Source organism: Tachysurus vachellii, chromosome 3 (assembly GCF_030014155.1).
Source record: "Tachysurus vachellii isolate PV-2020 chromosome 3, HZAU_Pvac_v1, whole genome shotgun sequence".
NCBI lineage: Eukaryota > Metazoa > Chordata > Actinopteri > Siluriformes > Bagridae > Tachysurus > Tachysurus vachellii.
The window spans coordinates 9,070,976-9,090,200 of NC_083462.1; the positions used below are offsets into that span (position 1 = coordinate 9,070,976).

At 40.2% G+C, this 19,225-nt stretch overlaps 2 protein-coding genes across 3 annotated transcripts; one reads left to right on the forward strand and one right to left on the reverse strand.

Annotated features, from left to right (window-relative positions):
- Positions 1–54: 54 nt before the first annotated feature.
- On the forward strand, positions 55–7,604 carry c3h6orf136 (chromosome 3 C6orf136 homolog). The gene is made up of 7 exons (XM_060865652.1): positions 55–220; positions 677–893; positions 2,632–3,282; positions 3,382–3,470; positions 3,738–3,938; positions 4,022–4,091; positions 5,016–7,604. The coding sequence occupies exons 2-7, from the start codon at positions 795–797 to the stop codon at positions 5,157–5,159; spliced, it is 1,254 nt and encodes a 417-aa protein (XP_060721635.1). The 5' UTR covers positions 55–220; positions 677–794; the 3' UTR covers positions 5,160–7,604.
- On the reverse strand, positions 7,494–18,122 carry bag6l (BCL2 associated athanogene 6, like). 2 transcript variants are annotated; one of them, XM_060865650.1, is made up of 25 exons: positions 17,991–18,122; positions 17,577–17,660; positions 16,518–16,635; positions 15,810–16,048; positions 15,410–15,481; positions 15,098–15,220; positions 14,800–14,951; positions 14,149–14,278; positions 13,825–14,028; positions 13,455–13,677; positions 13,164–13,223; positions 12,659–12,969; positions 12,478–12,553; positions 11,842–12,158; positions 11,359–11,653; positions 11,060–11,229; positions 10,642–10,695; positions 10,446–10,548; positions 10,206–10,330; positions 9,979–10,113; positions 9,821–9,883; positions 9,480–9,680; positions 9,265–9,372; positions 8,986–9,132; positions 7,494–8,741 (listed from the first exon to the last, which is right to left on the reverse strand). In XM_060865650.1, the coding sequence occupies exons 2-25, from the start codon at positions 17,652–17,654 to the stop codon at positions 8,646–8,648; spliced, it is 3,600 nt and encodes a 1,199-aa protein (XP_060721633.1). In that variant the 5' UTR covers positions 17,655–17,660; positions 17,991–18,122; the 3' UTR covers positions 7,494–8,645. The 2 variants fall into 2 exon arrangements, with proteins under 2 accessions (XP_060721633.1, XP_060721634.1); XM_060865651.1 differs by lacking the exon at positions 13,164–13,223.
- Between the last annotated feature and the right edge of the window lie 1,103 nt (positions 18,123–19,225).

Genomic DNA, 19,225 nt, shown 5'->3' on the forward strand with positions numbered 1-19,225 from the left:
GACTGTAGGGCATGACAGCCTTTTCTGTCCTACACGAGTACGTCATATCCGTTTGTCTAGAACAGGGATTTGCGCATGCGCAGTATCATTTCAGTGAAGGACATTGAAAGAGATGTGACATTAGTGTAGTGTTAACAACCGATTCGGCTGTTCGAGTAATTGCATTATAAAGCGGTTCACTGCACAACATTAACACTTCCTCCTGAGTCCATTCTGACAGGTACGTGTTAAAGTTGGTCACTTGAAGGAAAGCCGGGACTGTTAGCTAACAATGCTAATTTGTTAGCATTGGTGCTAAAGCCTGATACAGCTAATGTTATTACTAGCATGTAATTGAGCTAAAAAACTAAGCAATTAGGAGCCATGTAGTTCTCATGTAGGAGATAATAAGTCCCTTTAAATTGAACGTAGAACGATTTCTCTATTTTATTGCTTTCAGATCATCTGATTTGAGTCATTTATTTTTGTACTTATTACAAATTGGTGCCGTCACCCAGTCAGGAACAGGTCACGTGACCTTTTTATTGACTGCAGCAGTTTGTAAATAAAAGTATATCAATGCTGAATTTTTGAAATTCACAGACTGTTTTTTGGTTTATATAAACTCTGATTGCACGAATATATCCAAAAAAATGGCATAGATGAATTAGATCTGTTTCTTTTTTCCACCCCAAAGGCTTTTTGACTGCATTGCAGAGGTTTAGAGGGAAACCAGAACTGTTCCTGTGATTTGCTTCACTATGTCACTTTGCTGGTAATCTAATGCTGTGAAGATCCTGAGCAACCTGTCCTGAATGGCTGTCTGCAGAAGGGGTGTCTCGTTTTGGTTAGGTTGCAACAGAAGTCATGGCTGCCAGCCTGTGATAAAGAAGAAGAACTGGAACGTATGGCAGGTGAGATGTACTGGCTTTTTAGGCATGATTGGATCGATCTGATATGGTTCATCAGACGCAGCAATAGCCGTAAACTCTGTCTGGGTATTGGATTGGATTTGGCAAATTTTTCAGTCCCATCTGCTGATTGTATTTTATACTGAAAACATTAATATTGACTGAAAAGACAGACCCTGTATGTTAACACTTGGTCCCGTTTCCCCATCACTGTTTTTCTGCACAAATTTTTTTTTGCACTGACACTTTAACTCTGGACTGTCACTTTAACTCTGGACTGTCACTTTAACTCTGGACTGTCACTTTAACTCTGGACTGTCACTTTAACTCTGGACTGTCACTTTAACTCTGGACTGACACTTTAACTCTGGACTGTCACTTTAACTCTGGACTGTCACTTTAAATCTGGACTGTCACTTTAACTCTGGACTGTCACTTTAACTCTGGACTGTCACTTTAACTCTGGACTGTCACTTTAACTCTGGACTGTCACTTTAACCCTGGACTGTCACTTTAACCCTGGACTGTCACTTTAACCCTGGACTGTCACTTTAACTCTGGACTGTCACTTTAACTCTGGACTGTCACTTTAACTCTGGACTGTCACTTTAACCCTGGACTGTCACTTTAACCCTGGACTGTCACTTTAACCCTGGACTGTCACTTTAACCCTGGACTGTCACTTTAACTCTGGACTGTCACTTTAACTCTGGACTGACACTTTAACCCTGGACTGTCACTTTAACCCTGGACTGTCACTTTAACTCTGGACTGTCACTTTAACTCTGGACTGTCACTTTAACTCTGGACTGACACTTTAACCCTGGACTGTCACTTTAAATCTGGACTGTCACTTTAAATCTGGACTGTCACTTTAACTCTGGACTGTCACTTTAACTCTGGACTGTCACTTTAACTCTGGACTGTCACTTTAACTCTGGACTTGCACAGCACAGTACCACTTTATACAAACCATACTTCACATGGACACTTTAAGGACAATAATTAAAACCATACGCATTTATGTATATTTATGTATATACATTCTTTTTCACTTATATTTTCATATTTTTTATATAGTTTTTTTTATATATTTTTTTTAATTTAATACAGTTTATACTTTTTTTATTTTATTTATCTCCCTCCATTTGGTTATATTTTTTTTTATCCCAAAGTGCATTGCTTATGTTTGAATACCAGACAGATGCAAAAAGAATTTCACTGCATGTCGTACTCTGTATGTAAAAGTTGATTTGATTTGACAAAAGGTCTGTAAAATGACTTATAATGTTGGTTACTATGGTCCTTAAAGACATATTTCCTTTCAGAGTTTGGATATATTTGATATGATTTTATTTGAGATTTTATCTGTTCCCTGTTCACACCTTCATTAACGTCCGTTCAGTTATGGTCTATTATTCTGCAGGATGGGTGGATGAGGTGAGGTGGGAGTGGTTCATGATTAGTTTACCTGCGTTTACACATTTTGTCCACTAGTCGAAGGTTTTTCGTTTTTAGTTTCTGCATAATGCAAACACACTGTGTAGACATGTGTGGCACATTTGCACACACAACAGATATTTGCCAAAAGCCACTTGGACACTATGCCATATTTTGCCATATTTGACCGGTATCTGTTTTTAAAGATCTTGTATTAATGTTGTTTTTTACTGACTATAAAAAAAGTGTTTTTAACATTGCTTGAATCATTGAGTAATATATTCTGATTTTTTATTTGCAGGTGCGGTTAAACGCCCCCTGTCGATTTCTGAGCAGTGGCTCATGGGTCTTGGCTCCTCCAAACAGCCTACATTATCAGTCTGTACAGAAACTGTCCCTGCCTAACCCATGTCATCATGTGTCCCAGCCAAGAGAACAAACTCCAGAAGAAGACTGGGCGGAGACCCTTGGCACATGTGTCCTGCTCAAACCAAGGGAAGCAGTCGATCAGCATTCACTGGTGGAGGTTTCCCTGTTCGGACAAATCAAGCTGAATGAGCTCCTGGCATTGGGCACCAACCGACTCACTGATTTTTCTTTCCCTTTAACCACTGTTGATGGAAGAAGAGAAGATGATATTAGCATCGTTGGAATGTCAAGGACTGAGCAAAAACCGGATCAGGAGCAGAGTTCGTTTCGGAGTTTGTTTGAGGCAGAAGGATGCCCAGCACCTTTCATGTTAGGATCATGCTTTTATTGCTTCCACTGTCCTGGAACAGCACCTGTACCTGAGACTGGAGCTACGCTGAGAATTGGACATGTCTTCTTTCCACATACTTTTAGCTCACTCTGCAGTTACGCAGAGGCGGTTAGCATGGACAAAGGGTCCATTGAGAAGGACAATGAGAATGAGGAGAAACTGGCACTGATGTATGAAAAGCTTAGGATTGAGGTAATCTTCTGTTCCTAAGGCTTTCTTACATCTGTTTGTAGACCCAACTTTACCATCAGGTTATCATTAACTTTATTGTTAAATGAACGTTCGTTTCAGCTTCCCAGTTTTTTTCTGAAGAATCATGACTACAGCATGTATTCAAACAACATGGAATTTATCAATGACCTTCTCAACATGAAATCCAGGTACTGTATGGAATTCTCAAATCTGATTGGTTGGAAAGTGTTGATGAATTTTCTATAACAGCAGCTCTGACAGATTTATCTGACGAACATGTTGTCATGTTATTATTTCTATAGAAAACACAAAAGTAGATACTCTGCGGATTTATAAAATGTGTGAAATTATTGATATCTTGAAGTTTTCTGTGAAATGTTGTTTAATTAGCATTTTGTCTGTCAGGAGTCTTCAGTCTTTAGAACACTGCTTTTTTTTCTTCTCTTTCTCCTTAGAGGCCGTGTAGCGTATCAGCTGACCCTGGCGCTGTGGCGACTTATGTGCCTGTGCTATTATGCAGACGCACGGCTAGAAGTGCTGAAGCTGACCAAGCACCCAGAGGACAACTCCATTAAAGCGCGCTGGAGGGTCAAGGGTTTGCCCTTTCACACTCTTTTCCTTCGCTTCTACAAGAAAGATAAAAGCCAGTTTTACAGGTAGGAGCTCAGAATTTGACTGGTTCATTAACATGTTTTTATTTATTTATTTACTTTTAAATTAATTAATTATTTTTTCACAGAACTTTTGACGCATTCTCTACCTTCTATCTGGGCTCTGACGGACTCATACATGTTCATAAAGTTGAAAAGGTAAACACCTTTATCGTTTGCTCATGTATATTCATTCATTCATTCATTTTCTACCGCTTATCCGAACTACCTCGGGTCACGGGAGTCTGTGCCTATCTCAGGCGTCATCGGGCATCAAGGCAGGATACACCCTGGACGGAGTGCCAACCTATCGCAGGGCACACACACACACATTCACTCACGCAATCACACACTAGGGACAATTTTCCAGAGATGCCAATCAACCTACCATGCATGTCTTTGGACCGGGGGAGGAAACCGGAGTACCCGGAGGAAACCCCCGAGGCACGGGGAGAACATGCAAACTCCACACACACAAGGCGGAGACGGGAATCGAACCCCGACCCTGGAGGTGTGCGGCGAACGTGCTAACCACTAAGCCACCGTGTCCCCCTTCTCATGTATACTTATCATATATTTCCATCATTAAAGGAGAAAATATCTCTGTTACCGAAACATCTGTCTATAATGGTAGTTTTTGGGGCATTCAGTAAATAATTGATTTGAAACGTGCATTTCTGTACATTTGAAATCTTCAAATATATTTGATAGAAAAAGTCCCACTGCTACAAGGACAAACTCTAAGAGAAAAGAATGTGTTTTTGTTGCTGGTGAATAATTTGCGGTAGAGTCGTCAGTGTTGGTCACGTTGGTAAGGCTTTTATAGTTCATTTAAACGTGCCATAAAGCATTTACATCCCTAACAAACATGCCAGAGGTGACAAGGAAAAGAAAAATGCCTTGAGATGACAAGGTGGAAAGCTTGAGTGCAGCAAAACTTAAAGGGGTTTATTAAACAGAATTCAGCAAAGTCCTTAGGAAACCTGTTTAAATTCCTATCATTTTAAATGCAGCACATTTTAAACCAGAGCTGTGGAGTCATGTCTGTTCTTATGCTGACTGCTGGTTTTTATTTTGGTGTAGGTTATGCAGGCTCAACCACCTGTGCTGCCGAAAGTGCCAGTACTGTTGGCGGGAGCTCTGGCGGCTCTGGGGCTTCAAGAAGACCGGCCAGCATTTAATCTTCTCCCAATGTTCCTCTCCTCCTTCAGACAGGCACAAGATTAACGAACATGGCACTGCACATAGATTGTGCGGGAAGAGAGAAAAATATAGCTTTCTGTCGACGACGAAAAGGACTAGACGACCTTTTCATAGAGAAGAACGAATAAAAACAGCGGTATCAAAATAGGAGATGAAACCCGTCCTCCCGTCTATGCGTTCTCTTACCTGTTGAATATTCATTGATACCGTACCATATGACATCCCAAATGCTCTGTAAAAAGTAGGTTGAAGCAGGATTCGCGACACCATTTACTTCCATCGTGTTTACTGTACAGCTTAAAATCTATAGGGAAGGAGAAAGGAACATGGAAATGGTAAATAATCCTGTAGAACAGAACCGGCGACCATAAAAAAAAAAGACACATGCCTAAGCCAGTTCATACATACTGTTTACCTTTAGGAAAACAACTGTCTTAAACGCAGTCGTGTGGAGATTTCTAGAAGGAATTTGTTAAGAGTATTGTATTTAAAATGCAGACCAATTGCTCTTTGTTCAAAAATTAGGTTCTGTATCAAACTGTAAAGATTTACATAAATATTTCAACTTTAACGTTTGTTTTGCACACCTGCCTTTTATAAGGAACTAGTCTGCTTGGTGGTGGAGGAGCAGATAGAGGAGCAATTACCCTTAATGGCCTCATGAAGTATTCCACAATGTGAGAGTTTTGTTTAGATGGACAATTAAAACGAGTCAGAACAGATACACTTATTTAAGGCAGGTCCATAGCTCCTAAATACCTGTTATACACAAGCTGAAGTAGGGTTTGTCTTTGCTGTAGCACCGACCATAAAGCACAGGACAGCGTAAGGGTTCAGTTACAATCAGCAGTAAAATTTTGGCAGTGTTATAATTTATACCACGGCAATCCGAGGTCAGAGCTTTTGAAACAGTCTCCACAATAGGAAAGTCTTCAGAACAAAGGACACTGCTGTTTTCTAATCATGCGCAAGTATTAGTGGATAAAAAGTACAGTTTGGCTCTGTAATTAATAATTAACGTAATAATTCACAAATTCCTGCGGTATAAGACACTGGATGTTCTTTTCCATTAGAGCTCATCCATCCACCTGGTTGTTGATTGGCTTAGATTTCATATAACAGCATGTCAGTGTTTTATACGTTTAGTAATAATTATGTTTCATATATTTGCAACGTCAGTCGAGTAACGTTGACATCGTCTGATGGATTAAAAATGTCCTTTGAACACTTTTGACAATACAAATCCTACTAGAATCGCCTGGAAAACGCCTAGTCGTAAGAACTCACTTTGTTATATACGCTCTTCTGTCTGAACGCATTTTCCTGTTAGAGTCTTGCACATAGACGTCGGTAGTGTATCAGGTATCATCAGCGTAGGTACATGTAGCAGGCGTCCAGTTGATAGCGCGACACGCACTGAGGCTGGTTTGACATCTTTGGTAAGAGGAACCAGAAACGGCACGGAGAAGTTTAACGCCATGACGTCGAACCAATCTGATCAGAAGTAACCGTATACCTACAAAGTGCACCTGTAGGGTAGAAAATGGCAACCTAGACAGTGTAGTAAAAAAAACAGAACTCTTGGAAAAGACACAACCCTTCTACACTTATTTATACCTTGATTGTAAACTGCTCTTTTAGTGGAAAAAAAGTTCTGCTTTTACAAAATATCAGTGACAGGAAAAGGACAGTCCATAATTCTGAATGAAACACAGCCATGGCTTTATTACTGTATTTGTTTTTGCTTTTCATATCCTAATCAATACCTGAGTAATACTGAGCTGAATGATTCCAGATGTGTTGCTGAATTAATTTCCTGCCTTCTTTCCAAACTGAGCTCAGGATTATAGATAAGATAATACAACATACGGCCAAAAGTTTGTGGACGCTTGACCACCGCACCCGTGTTCTTATGAACGTCCACTTTACCGTTATTATAAACTCCGCACTTCTGAGAAGGCTTTTCGTTTAAACGTTGGAACGTCGCTTTGGGGATTTGTGATCGTTCAGCTACGAGAACGTCCATAAGGCATAGAACAGCTCAGGTAACTCCATAACACGGGGTAAATATATAAGTGGTATAAATATATGCTGGTAGCATAAATGTGTGCATTTGTTAGCCTGTTTGTTAGCCTGTGTTGCTTTACTGATCAGTGTTATATTCGGAGCAAACTTTTTTGGACAAGATTTTAAAAAGAATTGCGATTCAATTCGATTTTCAGAAAAAAAAACAAAAAACAAAAACGTTATAATAATGCACATCCTACATCCTAGTGCTTTAAATTTAGCTTAAAGCTCCATGGAGCAGACAAGTTATAAACAATAATCCCACAAAAAATTCAACAGGAAAACTGAATCTGTGGTCTGATGCTGTGATGCTTATTTATTTCCTCAATGTATGATTTGTCAGTAACCCAAATTCTGGTATGAAAATGTGGATAATAAAGTGAACAGGCATCGTTTATAACATTGGAGGTTGTTTTTTTCCCCCCACTATTTCAATGCATTAATCAATACATTTTAAAAGCATCTTTCTATTTAATAGATAAGGGGAAATTCTGCTGTAAAAAAAAAAAACCCAACCATTTCTTTTTTTTTTTTTTTAAGTATAACAAATAGTAAAATGATGCATGGATTTTATTACATCATGATTCAGACATTGCAAAGTTTTAAACACGCAGATTGAGATTTGGGACTGGTTTTGTTGCAGAATTATCATGTTTATAATCAGTATGTATTCTCAAGACAATTAAAAGTAGGGAATTTGACTGGTGAGAGACTGAGTAAAGCATGATGATACAGTGGAAAAGCTTATCACACGTAATTGCTCTGCTATCACTAAACACACATCTGTTCGAACAGATTTACTGCCTAATGTGTTTATAATACAAATTACAATTAGACCTACTCGGATGATCAAGCCAGAATTATTTCTTACTTCATGTGTACATGGTGCTGGAGAGCTGCTATTATTGCAACCATTAAAACAAATCTTTACAACAATATTTGACTATTTTACATTACAAAGAAAGCCTGATGCTACGAGTGTCCCTGGCTATGGGTTTCCTGACCTCTACATTTATTAGAACAAGTCTTCCTCCTGGTGAAGTCTATGTTTGCTGCAGTGGTGCCTCCATGTAGTGCACGCTTCATGTGTATAAAGTTGAGCTTTGCTGAATCTTAGCCGTCACGAAGCGAGGCGGATTTTACTGCCGCACATTTCACAAAGTTGACACATCGTCCCATGGTGATCAAAAGGTTTCGGCACGTTGAAGTTGCATGAAGGACATACAGAAGAAATCCATTCAAATAAAATGTGATTGCGAGACATCGGGTCCACGGAGACGTTAGAACAATAAATAGCCTTCTGTGGCTATTGCACACCGAACGTAGGATATAAGAGTCGGCCCCTTTCACAGAAGAATCCAGCTCCTCTTTTGACTGACTACAGAGCATACAGCGAATATTTTATCTGAACTTGTAACGATGTGCAAAAATTGAACGATGAGATTAAGAGTCTTCAGAGAAAGCCTTGTGCGTGTTTGGGAAACGTTGAGAATTGTAGTCTGGATCTTCATTAACTCTTTTCCTTAGGTCATTCTTAATCTGAAAGAGATGAAAATAAGGGGAATCTGCTCATGAATATGAATACAAACCTTTTTTTTTTTTTACACTGAATAAATATGCAGAACTAACTCTTATGCTTTCTCAAAACTCTACTCGGTGGTAGACAAATGATGAACGTATTAGCCGTCTGATTAAAGTCTGATTGCCCTTTCTTGTAGATGTAACTAATGGATTAACGGAATGTGTGCAGCCAAGCAAACCAGGTCCTTTATTTTTGGGTCACCTGTTGTGTGTAAGCGTCCTGCAGCTCCGGTGTGTCCAGCTCCCCCTGCAGGTTGTCTGAAGTAGCGACGGGTCGTGCTCCTACTGCTCTGGCGGCGACTGTCACAGCCTCTGAGAGAGAAAGGTGTGGTCCCTCACCCTGTGCGGTCTATCAGATAACACAGACTAGGGTTAGTATAACATCTCTTTTATACTGGGGAACATAAAAAAAAACAACAACTAAATATTGGGCTTTTAATGTACACGTTAAAAAAAGAAGAAAAAAAAAAAAAGCTTCTACCTTTCTCCTCTTGGCTGGCATTCCGTGAAGGTAAGCATCAGACAGTGGAGGCTGAGCTTTTATTTTCCTTTGAGACAGCATGTCATGCCTAAGGATGGGCACCCACTCCTGATAAACAGACACACACACACCTCTTTTACCCATTCAGCTCTTAGTGGTTTATGATAATCACAATCACAATCTTGTATAGGAAAAAAATAACGTGCAAGTCTTACGGGTGGCACGGCTGCTGCCCACGGCTCTGCCTCTGCTCCTGCCTCATCCCTCCCATTAGGTGCCATTCCAGCTGGTTCTCGTGTGTTCACAGATGATGGCCTGTGCAAAGAAGTGAGATCTGGAGCTGGCTGTCTGGAGTCAGGCCTCTCTCCTGAAGGTGCAATGGCCTCCTCAGCAGTGGTGGCAGGTGCTGGAGACATCTGTAATAATTGTCATTACTTTTTAAAACCTCCATTTAAATAGCATATTATTGTGTTACTCTATTGGTGTGACCGCTGGTAGATCACAAATAGCATTACTAATCAAATAAACATCACACTTGCATCACACATGCTCATACCTCCACGTTCTCGGTCTGCTGGACTGTCTCCATGTTGGACTCTGCTCTCGCATCTGACTCTGGCTGGAGATGGGAAAATGAACAGACGCATATTCAGTACCGTGCGTATGCACAAATACACTCGTGACTTCTGAAGCCTGTATTTAGGAGAAACTGACCTGTGTGTAGAGAACATAATGCTGGATTTGGTCCTCTGTAACTGGGTTATGGTCCAGGATCACATGCAGTCTCATGGACATCATACTGGTCAACCAGTTCACCAGACTGGGATTGACTTCTGCAGACATCCTTCTCTGTATACATACATACATCCATTTCAGGGAAATGAATCAAGCACACGGATAGTGCATATAGATTGCGTATAGAGATGTTAGGATGAACTAACGATGCGATGGTTGATGACAGCTGTGAGCGCTCTCTGCTCTCCTCTTAAACAATACAAGTTGAGAGCCAGACATTCAAACAGACCCTGAGTGCACAGAAACAGCAAGCGAGGACCAAACATGTGATCTAGAAAAAACAAAGTCATTCGGTTTTCATTAGACAGTTAATATTGGAGATAAAGCGCAGATTGAAAAACCGTGGGTATAAACCGATGCATTGTACATGCTGTATATGCAAGTACCTGAACAGCGGAGTATGTGTGTTGCCATGCGGGTGAACTGCTGTCTGAGGAAAGATATGTTTGTTTGGATGATGTCCACTCCCTCACGAACTGTGACTGTGGACTGAATCACATTAGCCACAGTAAACATCAGCCACCTGTTGAAGTGAAACAGTCTGACATGATAGCTCTGAAAGAGATTTAAATAAACACTCACAAAACTCTCAGCGATATACTCCTCCAGTCCGTTGATGAGATCTTCAGCAGCGTTCTAAAAGGAAACGTTCAAATGTCGTTTGGCTCTAAACACTTTTAAAGAATTAAACGACCCGTTCGTTAACGTGAGAAGGGGCTTCGAAGGGAAAATCCTACTGACGATAGTTCAGGTTGTAATTCAAATCATACGTTTATAATAATGTGTTCATTTTAATAATTACTTTGTCTATAGAAACACGGAGATTTGTAAATAAACAGGTTATGTTTTATTCCTCACGGTGTTTACTGACACTGCTTAGTGCTAGATGCTAAACTGTACGGTACTATAGGTCATTTTTACATACAACTAACCCGCTAAAAGTTTTCTCTGTTTTTATTGTGCTTAATGATTTCCAAAAGAGAAACAGAGCAAGACATACAGCAATATTGGCATCAGTTGGCTCTTGTCCATTGAGATAGTGCTCATTGAAGAAGGTGGCGAGTTCAGGCTGGATACGACTTAGAGGCTGGTGGTTGCCATGCAGCAACACCACCATATCCACCATGGAGAAACTCTGACACACCAGGGACAGCAAATCTCCGAAGAAACCTGCCACCAAGTCAGAAATAGGAATGACACAAAGTAAATACAACATCTGAGTAAAGAGCTTGTTATAATGATGCAGCAAACATGACAAATGAAGCCTACACATAGGAAGGAACACAACCACTCACTCACCGACAGCATCTCCAGCTCCAGGAGTAAAGAGATTGCTGGTTTGAGAAAGTCTCTGAATAAATTGGGCAATGCTCTCGCTGTTACCCTGACTGGCCCCTAGAGAACCCATCATGGTGGACAGCACACCCTGCACTATGCCTGTGAACAGCTCCGGGTTCAGCGTCTCCCCTCCTCCGCTCGGAGGATGAGGAGGGTTCTGAGAAGCTGCTGACGGGGCAGAAGGGGCAGCAGCAGGAGCAGAGGGAGCAGGTGGAGGTTGCTGGCTCGGGGGAGGAGGAAACACAGGCTGATTGGACTGCAAGGAAAACAGGAAGAAAGTGCATTTGTGTACATCTACAAATTATTGGAAATTGGAAAAGAACAACCTTTTATACGTTAATCAAAATTAACTGCGCAAATGAATCGGCTTTATTTGCAAGTACTCGTGCTTCTATGTATGTCTAATAAATGTCTTAAAAAAATTTTCAGTAAATCAACACTGACCTGGATAAACTCAGACATGCCCTGGATGAAGGCAGGAACACCAGGCAATGTCACAGTAATGGAGGGAGAGCCTCCGGAAACACTCCCACCTACTCCGGCAGCTCCACCTAAGAGAGAGCCCAGCAGGTGGGGTAAGTTCCCCTCCGGACCCTCGTTCTGTGACTGACCCGTTGGGGCTGTGCTGGTGGTGTTTGCAGAGGTATGTGTAGATGTACTGGCTGATGAGGAAGGGACGGTTGTAGAGGTGGAGGAGGAGGAGGAGGAAGAGGTAGAAAAGGAGAACGAATGGGATGAAGATCCAGTGGATGCTTGATCACCTGTTGAGAAAATGTCTTAAGAGTTATAGCTGAAGGGCCAGTGTCACTGCATATCACCTGTTTAGTCAGTCGATCTTGAACTGATAGAATATCAGATGTGTCTCCTGCTTGATTGGATACATAAACCCAAGTATCTGCCTTCGGTAATTTATCAAAGCGTAAGAAAGAAGGCTCAGCTAGATAATGATGCCAATATTTGATCCTTCTTCGTAATTATTTTAGATTCAAGTCATGGATCTCGAGAAGATAAATTTTTTTTTTGCATTTATGTATTAGTTATTTTTTAAGGAGTAGAAGTTGCCTATAATGAGCATCTCACCTGTGTGCATCGGCATTAGCAGCTGCCCGACCAAACCACTCACCATTTGAGTGAGAGGAGAATTAGCCATAGGGCCCTATTGTAGAAATTGTGAATTGTGTTATAATATCTTACAAAACAGACATATCTACAAATCATGTCAACGCCAAACAAAATGAAAATGTCTGCAATAACTCATTACCTGTGCAGGCTGTTGGCCGGTGGTGGGTGGCACTGATGCACGCAGGTTGATGGTAGCTGCCCTGGTCCCAGCAGGCTGAGGAATCCTTGGGGTAAAGGTGGGTCGGGTGATGACAACTCTGGCTTGTGGAGGTGGAGGAACAGATGGTGTTTCTCCATTGGGGGCATTTGGTGCAGGAGTGCCTGGCTGATGTCCGTGGTGACCAACTGAGGCTGCAGTGGCCATTGCAGCAGCCTGCTGGGAGATCTGATGCACAATGGCCTGCATGAACTCAGGTGGCAAGCCAGGGATGTGCATGGATGGAGTTGAGCCTTTGGAAAAAGATGGAGTGTTAAGGATAAATCTACTAGAGAGCTTGACATGAGATATGTAGCATATTGAAGCAAGAGTCAGCAAAAAGGTGTTTGGTGCAAGTAAACTCATAGACCCCAAATATTGCTGCATTAAAGCCTGTTAATGTCAGCATGTCTACATTTGGTGTTCACTATGAGCAGTGGACACTGACCAGTCTGTCCAGCAGCGTTGGGATTCTGTTGGCCTGGGGCCTGAGCTTCACTGCCTGAATCTGTTGCATAAAAATGCACAGATCAGTGGCTAGCATTAACACTAATGCCTCCCAGTCCAGGTCTGAAAGCATTCCCGTATATAATATCACAAAGAATCATGTACAATCGCCAAAAGTAGTGATTCTTACGTTTCAGACCAGGAATGGTTGGCTAAGCTACAGTTGTGAGATTAACATGAACATGCGCACACACACACACACACACAAAACACACAATTATCAGAGATTTACCATCCAGGTTCATCTGCATCATAACCACAGGCTCCATGGTCTGGTGAGTGATTCTGATCACACGAGGCGTCCCCTGACCAGGCATCTGATTGGCACCATTGGGTTGAGTAGACGGTGCCTGATCATGTTCCTCTGTTTGGCCAGACGGCTGAGATGGATGAGTCTGACCTTCACCTGCCTGTCTGCCATTAGAAGTCATTGTAACAGTGGTTCCGATGTTCATCTGCATAAAACAATGTCAGGAACATGTAAACGGAAGAACACTCAAAAGTCCATAGTTCAACAATTGTTTGTGGAACGTTACAGCGGAAAAACACAACGTTCCACACACTTAGTAAATGGTGAAATATTAAAAGATAAGATTCCTCACTGGTATTGGTATATGAGGCAGACCACTCTGCAGCAGAACAGGTGATGTGTAGTGGGTTATGGGCCGAACCACGTGTAGGTGGCGGGGAGGCTGTGCGGCCAGGTTGCACCGAAGATCACTCAAAGCAACCAAGGTGTTGCCTAAAAGCCGAAGGGACTCGCCAACTACATTAAGAGTGCGCTGGTCTTCATCACGTTCTTGTGTCTGTTACACAAAAGACAGAGACATTTTTAGACTTAATTAAATTTAACAACAATAATTCCTGAAAGGATTCATTTGAAACATGAAAGAACATTTAAAAGAAGGAGGGAATAAAGCACCTACATTGTTGTTGTAATCGGCAGAAGTGGCTGCACCCAGAATGGAGTGAGTTCTCTCCATGAAGGGGCGCAGCCTTTCCTCCACCCTCCGCACTTCTGAGAGCACCTCCATCAGCTCTGATGGACTTGGGTGGCTGAGGACAAAGATGAAAAGTCAACGAAACTGTTCTCACATTTATGGTCTGACCCTGAATATGCAGACAGAAGCTTTAGAGTAAAGAGTACGGTTTAAACAAATACTTATGCATACTAATATACTACTTATGCACCTGTAGTATATGTTTAATTACTGTACACAAGAATCACAACTCATTTCTTTTTACTTATAAAAGCATATAAAATTCCCATTTATTGTAAACACAATTAAATTGAAGTCTAATGGTAGTCGTTGGGGTTGTTAATAAACGTTTATGCAAAACACATTTTTGTGAGAAAAAAAAACACTACGCAAAGGATTACAGAAGTTCACAACAGTGGAAAAGATCTCAGACTGCTGCAGTGTGGTGGTCAGTGATTTTTTGAATGTGCCATGTTTTATTTATAAGCCACACCCACTCATACATACACAATTACACACATTTATTGACGGAATTCGACCAGTTTAGCAAATTTAACTAGCTGTTTTAAATCACAATGAGAAAAGAGTTATTCTTACTTTGGTCCAGAGTGAGGAGGGCCTTCTGTCTGTGTGGAGGTGGAAGAAGAGGAAGAAGAGGCAGCAGGTGGAGGTGTGGAAGTGTCCATTGGTTGTGCTGATGAAGAGGAATCAGCAGGTCCCTGTTGGGTGGATCCTTCACTCGCTTGACTCTAAAACATAATAATAACAAGATTAGCTCAATAGACATACTGTACAAAGACTACATCTAAACCATTTTAATTTAGGAAACACATTTGGTTGTTTAAAAAAAAAAAGGAAGTGTAACCATTTTCTCTATGTAAGGAAAATTACACACCTCCAGTCTTTGGATTAAAGACTGCGTCTCTCGCAACAAGTTTTCGGCCAACTGGAGCCTTATCCTCGGTTCACTTTGAGCTGACTGGTCCAAGTTAATATGTACATCCACAGCTCCGTTGCTCTGAATGACATTTTAGATAAAACCCTAATTATCAACAAGCTAAAACATTGCCAAGGATACTGTACATGCCATGTTCAAAGCTCAGTAACAAATCATTAGACAAACACAATAATTCTAATACTTGAAACCCAATAATTCAGAAATACCTCTAATTACAATGTATTAAGATGTTACAGAATTGTAGCTTACCCCAGTGCTAGTGCTGACTCTGGCATTTCGCCCTCCATCCCCAACACCAGCCATCATCTGCTGCACAGACATCTGAACGCACATACGACAGATACAGAATCTTTTTTTAGCAGGTGCCTAGAGATGTTAGGTCATTGTAGGTGCAATGGTTTTGTACTTTAATACTATGCATATCCAGAATTCATACAGAAGATCTGATCTGTCCAGGATCGTTTATTGTTCCATGTATAAATTCATTTATTTGATCAGACTGAAAAATGCACATGAATTCTGATCTGATAAGAATCCTGTACTGCAGGTTTGTATCTATGTCGACCCAGTTCACCCATTTTTATCCTAGGTGGCTCAATTACTATCGCTCTGATTCATTGAAGGTGTCTGAGACTACAAATGCAATAACCTGAATCTGCTGGGGGTCCAGGATGTTCACCGGGAGGTTAAAGGTGCCCAGCATGACGTAGCTGTTACCGTTGCGGTCATGCGGAGTTCCTTGGGTGGTGGAGGTAGAGGAATGAGTTGAGCTAGATAACCCTTCCCCACCTCCTCCTGATGAGCCAGACACAGCATCTCCCCCACCTCCGGACTGTGTGGCCTGGGGAGGAGCCCGCTCGACGAGATGAATGACCTTGCCATCAACATCTGAGAAAGAGCAAGAGGGTCAACACTGGGAAAATAAATCAACGTCACTTAAAACTGAACATACTATCTGCATCCTGTTTAGTCACACTAGCTGTGGATTAGCTTTACTAGTGGGGTATGCTGCTGAATAACACAACAAACTAGTCAATAATGTGAACATTAAACTAGGATGAATGACCAATTACAAACACAAATATAAATTAAACCTTTATTGTATAGGGTATGTGTATATTTATATCAAATGCAAATTACACTTTTTCAGAATTTTATATTTAGGGTCTACCACACAGTAGCAGTATTAATATATTTTTTAATATGCTTTGTCAGGGAATTTAACAAGTCTGATGTAGTTAATCTTCGTTCAGTAGTAACTGTCAGCTGAATATCAGCATAAAGTAAAACGGATTATCATTAAATGCCAGGTTTCTGCAGCTCAGTGAAAAGTTTCCCCGTGAGCAGGGACACTTACTGTATTCAGTCAGCCTCCTGTCATCCTGCAACACCCTGCCCTGGTAGATCAGCCTCTGTTTATCTGCCGGTATCTCAACTGAGGGGGCAATGTGCTCCTTAAACTCTTGCACCGTCCACTGAGATGAGAGACGTAAAATATCAGGTCGTTAGTTAAAATATCAAATACTTTAAGCAGTTTTATTTTCTTGTGAAAATACATATGTATATCTTTCTCATTGAGGTCTGATCGTTTCAAAGTCCAGATTTCAGGTTGAAAGTGAAATTCAGGACAGGTTTGTGTACTCTGAATAATTCTGACGTTCAGTGGTGCCCTCTGATCGGGTGTCTCACATTAACACACAACCCTACTGCAACAGGACGGATTAAAAAAAAAACAAAACTAAAAACATATAATAATACAGAGTCAGCTATTCTGAAGACTGAAGGAGATGACATGTCTACTATTCAATTTAATTCAATTTAATTCAAGTTTATTTGTATGACACTTTTTACAATTGACATTGTCTCAAAGCAGCTTTACAGAACATAAACATAGAACAAAATGGTTATTATAAAGAATAATATAAAGATTAATAGAATACAAAATTCAAGATTAATATTAGACATATTTAAATGTATTTGTGTTTATCCCCAATGAGCAAGTCTGAGGTGACTCGCTCAGGTGACTGTGGGGAGGAAAAACTCCCTTGAATGGAAGGAAGAAACCTTGAGAGGAACCAAACTCAAAGGTGAACCTCATCCTCATGTGGGTGACACCGGAGGGTGTGATTATAAATATACAACAGTGACCAGGTGTCTTTGTACACGAGCATAAAAGGATTATGGGTGTGAATGCATGTAAAGCCAACCAGCCACCGATGTATTTTATGACGCTTCTTTTCTTTAGAGTCGATGCATGAACAAATAAACACCATTTTTGCTTCTTATCCTTAGTTTGGAATCATAACTAGGCAACGCTGTAACAATCAAAGCAATTATTATTAGTATAAAATATTACATGAAATATATTTGTAACTATAATTGAGGGTATTTAATCATCATTCCAGCACATCATCACCTCTCCTCTGACTGTGTAGCTCCTGCTCTGAGAGTCCAGAGTTTTAACAGTCACATTAATTTCTCCAGACTCCTCCATGGAACCCTATACACACACACACACACACACACACACACACACACACACACACAATGTTAAAATGATATAAAAACAGGTTTAGCGTTGCTATATCTATAAGAAGTGAGATATTAAAGCAAACACCATGTAAATACTGCTCGGGTCTTCGGTATCTAAGGTATCTTCGATGCTTATAGATACATAACACGACAATACAATGCTAACTAGCAGCTAACCGGCATTCATTGTGAGCCTGCTAACGAGTTAGCTTAGCATACACAAGCGGGGTTTAAATCTCTATCACGACAGGTATGTAAAAGAACACAACAATTAAACATTCCCACAGGAACAACGTACCGTATTTCCTTCTATTATTACAATAAAATAGCAGCGTCAACCTCCCAAACCCAGTGTTGTGATGCCAGCTAGCTCGCTAAAGCTAGCTAATCCCTCTAAACAGTTCCGTACGCTATCCAATCCGGCCCACTTCCAAACGCTTCCTTACACCCTACATAGGTTCCCTAGATACAGTAACGTACAATGGGTTCTTTCCTTAAAAAAGTACACTACATCTTTACATTTGTGCTATTTGTAGTTTAGCCGTAGGATTTGCTAAAACGTTGCCCTGGATTTAAATAAATAAAAAGATGTCTAAATATGTATGAAATTAAAAATGAAGTACATTTGTAAACAGTATTTTATTAATTTTTATTTATTGAAAAAAACAATAAATATTTTTTTATATAAAATATTAGATTTTTTTAAAATTATATATATATATATATATATATATATATATATATATATATATATATATATATATATATATATATAATTTAAAAAAAATCTAATATTTTATATAAAAAAATATTTTAACAAATATTTTACAAAATATATACAAATATCTCTTATTTGTAGAACAACAAACGATGAAAGCAATATAGATAAATCTTTATTTATAATTTACAGTAAATTATTTAATTCATAATCTTACTTTAAAGAGACCGATTAAAAAACTGATTTTTCTTTATACAATCAGAAAGAGTGGGTAAAATGCACAGTATGTAATCGCTCTTTGCACTCAGACGTGTTGTAGGCTACTGTGCCCTGTCCAAGAAAGTATACAGACTATACTCTACAAATCTATGCAATGTTTTGTCTTTAACTTGTACAGTCTGCTTGTATAATGTTATCAGTTGCAACATCAATCAAATTTAAAAAAAGTTGATGAAACAAAAAAAGAATGTCTCATATCGCCTATTTTCCCCATCAATAAAAAATTGTCTTTTGTGTAATGTCTTACATTTTTTGTTTGCACTGTCTTCTGTCCTGCCCTGCCTTTTTTGTCTTTTGCCCTGCACTGTCTTTTGTAGTGCACTGTCTTTTTTGTCTTTTGTCCTGCACTGTTTGCACTGTCTTTGTCTTGTTTGTCTTTTCCTGCACTGCCATTTTGTCTTTTGTCCTGCACTGTCTTGTTTGTCTTTCTGTCTTCTCCTGCACTGTCATTTGTCTTGTCCTGCACTATCTTGTCTGTCTTGCCCTGCACTGTTTGCACTGTCTTTGTCTTTTGTCCTGCACTGTCTTGTTTGTCT

Bases quoted from the DNA above. Each gene is read 5' to 3' on its own strand.
- bag6l (XM_060865650.1), bottom strand. From the start codon at position 17,654: ATGGAGGAGTCTGGAGAAATTAATGTGACTGTTAAAACTCTGGACTCT. The intron at 16,049-16,517 runs GTAAGTGTCCCT...GCTCTTTCTCAG, and splicing joins CAGGAGGCTGACTGAATACA to ATGTTGATGGCAAGGTCATT. The intron at 14,029-14,148 runs GTAGGTGCTTTA...TTTGTGTAACAG, and splicing joins CTGCCGATTACAACAACAAT to ACACAAGAACGTGATGAAGA.
- c3h6orf136 (XM_060865652.1), top strand. From the start codon at position 795: ATGGCTGTCTGCAGAAGGGGTGTCTCGTTTTGGTTAGGTTGCAACAGA. The intron at 3,283-3,381 runs GTAATCTTCTGT...CGTTCGTTTCAG, and splicing joins ATGAAAAGCTTAGGATTGAG to CTTCCCAGTTTTTTTCTGAA. The intron at 3,939-4,021 runs GTAGGAGCTCAG...ATTTTTTCACAG, and splicing joins GATAAAAGCCAGTTTTACAG to AACTTTTGACGCATTCTCTA.